This window comes from Antrostomus carolinensis, unplaced genomic scaffold (genome assembly GCF_000700745.2).
Source record: "Antrostomus carolinensis isolate BGI_N321 unplaced genomic scaffold, ASM70074v2 scaffold8909, whole genome shotgun sequence".
NCBI classification, from domain to species: Eukaryota; Metazoa; Chordata; class Aves; order Caprimulgiformes; family Caprimulgidae; genus Antrostomus; species Antrostomus carolinensis.
The window spans coordinates 12,606-15,596 of record NW_010336383.1 but is presented as its reverse complement, the minus strand read 5'-3'; the positions used below and the strand labels follow the sequence as shown (position 1 = coordinate 15,596).

At 42.1% G+C, this 2,991-nt stretch overlaps 1 protein-coding gene across 1 annotated transcript in view; it reads left to right on the top strand.

Moving 5' to 3' along the window:
* RNF145 (ring finger protein 145) overlaps positions 1–1,932 on the top strand; it is a 26,595-nt gene extending 24,663 nt beyond the window's left edge. The window contains 2 exon segments of the mRNA XM_010174831.2: positions 1–345; positions 1,489–1,932. The exon segment at positions 1–345 is cut by the window's left edge and continues 10 nt beyond it. Of these exon segments, the coding sequence (XP_010173133.2) occupies positions 1–345; positions 1,489–1,932 (789 nt within the window).
* Positions 1,933–2,991: the final 1,059 nt, after the last annotated feature.

Here is a 2,991-nt window from a genome sequence, read left to right as displayed (position 1 = left end):
CTCTTCATTTATGTTTTGTTTATGGTGGAGGAGTTCAGAAAAGAACCAGTAGAAAATATGGATGATGTGATTTATTATGTAAATGGCACATACCGGCTGCTGGAATTCCTCGTCGCTCTCTGTGTGGTGGCGTACGGTGTCTCAGAAACGATCTTCGGTGAATGGACTGTGATGGGTTCTGTGATCATCTTCATTCACTCCTATTACAATGTGTGGTTGCGGGCCCAACTGGGGTGGAAAAGTTTCCTTCTTCGCAGAGATGCTGTGAATAAGATCAAATCACTGCCTGTTGCCACAAAAGAGCAGTTGGAGCAACACAATGATATCTGTGCCATCTGCTACCAGGTAAGAATAGAAGTGTCAAAAGATTGACTTGAACTTAAATGCCTCTAGACTGCCAAGTTCAGTCTGCAGCTAGTAATATAAGTTACTTGGATTATGTTTAATGAGTAATACTTTTTTGCTCAAGAAGTGACTTGATTTACCCAGTTTTCTGCTTTGTGTAAATTGATTTGGAGTGCCGTCACTGATACAGTTTTCATGAATAAAGAGATAGTTTGGATGTGTTTAGACTTTTATTCTTTTTTTTCACCAGTTAGACAAAAACTGTGTCCTTGAGCTTCTTTGAAACCTCTTGTGTTTCAAAGAGTTTAGAGATTACTATTGACACCAGCTCTTGTGTTTGGGTTGAGCTGGTGTCAATAGTAATAGCAAATGTGCCCTTTCTTCATTAGTGGAAGATTTTGATACTGAAAGACAATGTGTTCTCAGTAGCTGATTTGTTGTTATTTTGTAGAAGCAGATCAGTCTCTACAGACATTGCTACTCCACTTCATGCACAATGTCAGTTTTATAGCAGAAACCTAATTAGCAAAAGGTGAAGGGTCTGCCAAATTGAAGCCAGCAGATGTAAAGACCTTAGAAAATAATGCTGAAAGTACTACCTTTAGCAGACCTCCACCTCCAAAGTCTCTTTCACTTGGATAGGAATTGTAGTTAAATATGACAGTGAAAGAACCATCCTAAGATTAGTAGCATGCAGCTGGAATGCAATTGGATTGACTCCAAACTTCATAAAAATTATTTGAGGAGTAAAACTACTGGTGCTGGATTGAATGACTGTGTTTAAAACACCAGACTGGTAATGTGTGGGTCTCAGCTGACAGAGTTAGCGTGTTACTTAATTTCTGGTTTGCTGTCGTTAGATGTTGTATCTGTGTGGTTTTGACTTGTGTAATAATTCCTTGTAAACAAAGCTTTTTGCCTAATTTCTCATCCCTGTAATAGAAACACCGACCTGACCTGTGTTTGAATTGTGTGTGTATTTGAATGCAGAGGCTTGTTGGTATGAAGGAAGGAACATTCTCTTACTTGCCTGTGTGCTGCCTCAGTCTCCTCTGTGGCTAGTGGACCTATTTAGATGTATGGGGTGAGGGAAGAGGAATGGGATTGCAAATAACATGATCTTTCTTTTTTTGTGTCTTTCAGGATATGAAAAATGCTGTAATCACACCATGTAGCCATTTTTTTCATGCAGGTTGTCTTAAAAAATGGCTGTATGTGCAAGAAACCTGCCCTCTGTGCCACTGCCAACTTAAGAGCCCTTCACAGCTACCAGGACTGGGACCAGAGCCAGTTCAACAGCCAAATCCTAGTGCAGAGCAGAATACCAGACCTGGAGATGCAGCTGAGCCTCCTGGTGTTGAACATGACAATGGGCCAAACATGAAAGACAGCCCTAGCAAGAGCAACAGACAGGTTGCTGATGGACAGGACAGCCTGGGGGTCTCTGCTGAGACGGAGGGATCTCAAATCAAGGACGATGACCCAAGCCAGTGTGAGGCCAGCCAGGGAGCAGCTTGTGCTGCAGAACTAATTGCCACCCCAGAGGGGTGCCCTGCTCAAGACCCAAGGGTTTGTGTCCAGCTCTAAGGTGACAAAGGATGACGTGGGAACAAACACATTTCAGAGATCCAAGTTTGACTCAGAAGAAAACCTGTCCTTCCACAGCTGTGAAAGAAGTTTAGCTGTTGATGCTGGTCAAAATGTAATCTCCAATGCTGATTTTTGTGGGCTGCTTGGTAGTGGTAACTCCAGTGAGATGTAGTAGAAATGACTCCAGAAGCTCTCTGAACTGTGGGCATAGGAAGGATGTCTGGAAATAGATTGCAGTGAAAAGAGTGTTTTCAAGATGTAGGCGAGGGATGATGGGAACAAGAGGTCTGTGAGAGGTTGTAGCCAGACGGACAGAACGCTAGCTTTTGTTTTGGTCAGGAAGAGGGTGTTGCATACAGCCGTGTCCTGGGGTACCCCAGAGGCGTTAGGTGCACTGAGTTCCTAGTCTCTGACTGAAGTGCAGCTTTGGTTGCTGACAAAATTTTTTATGGCACGTAAGCAAAAATCAAAGGTAAAACAGATTGTACTAGAAGATGGAAGCACTCTCAGTACGTCATGTGTATGCTTTGGGTGTTCTTGGTGGGGCAGTTGCATTTGAATTCATGTAATCTATAGTGACTCTTGACTTTTATGACAGAGTCTTCAATATTTTGATGTATATGAAACTTTTGCAAATAATGGGCACAGTCTGGGCTGCATGAAGTAAACTAAAGCTCTAATGAACACTTTGACCTCTGCTACCATGTGCAGGAGGAAAGTGGGATGAGTTTTAGGGCACGGATAGAGGCCTTGCAGTACTGTGCTGTGTAATGTTTAATTCTTGCAGCTGAATTAAAACAGTATTAAACTCTGGCGATATTTGCACTTTGGGAATGAGTACATTATTGTGTATGATCAGACTCCGCAAATGCCACTTTTAAAGCTGTTAATAGGTTTGCACCTTTTTTTCTTTGACAAGGACATGTCCATACTTAAATTTTTACATGCATCATGGCTTCAAGTAGAACCTAGGGACTGGGGTGGGGAGATAGGTGGGAGTAGGGGGCAGGTAATTTTTTTATGTGAATTTTGATATGAAGAGAAATTAGTCACTTA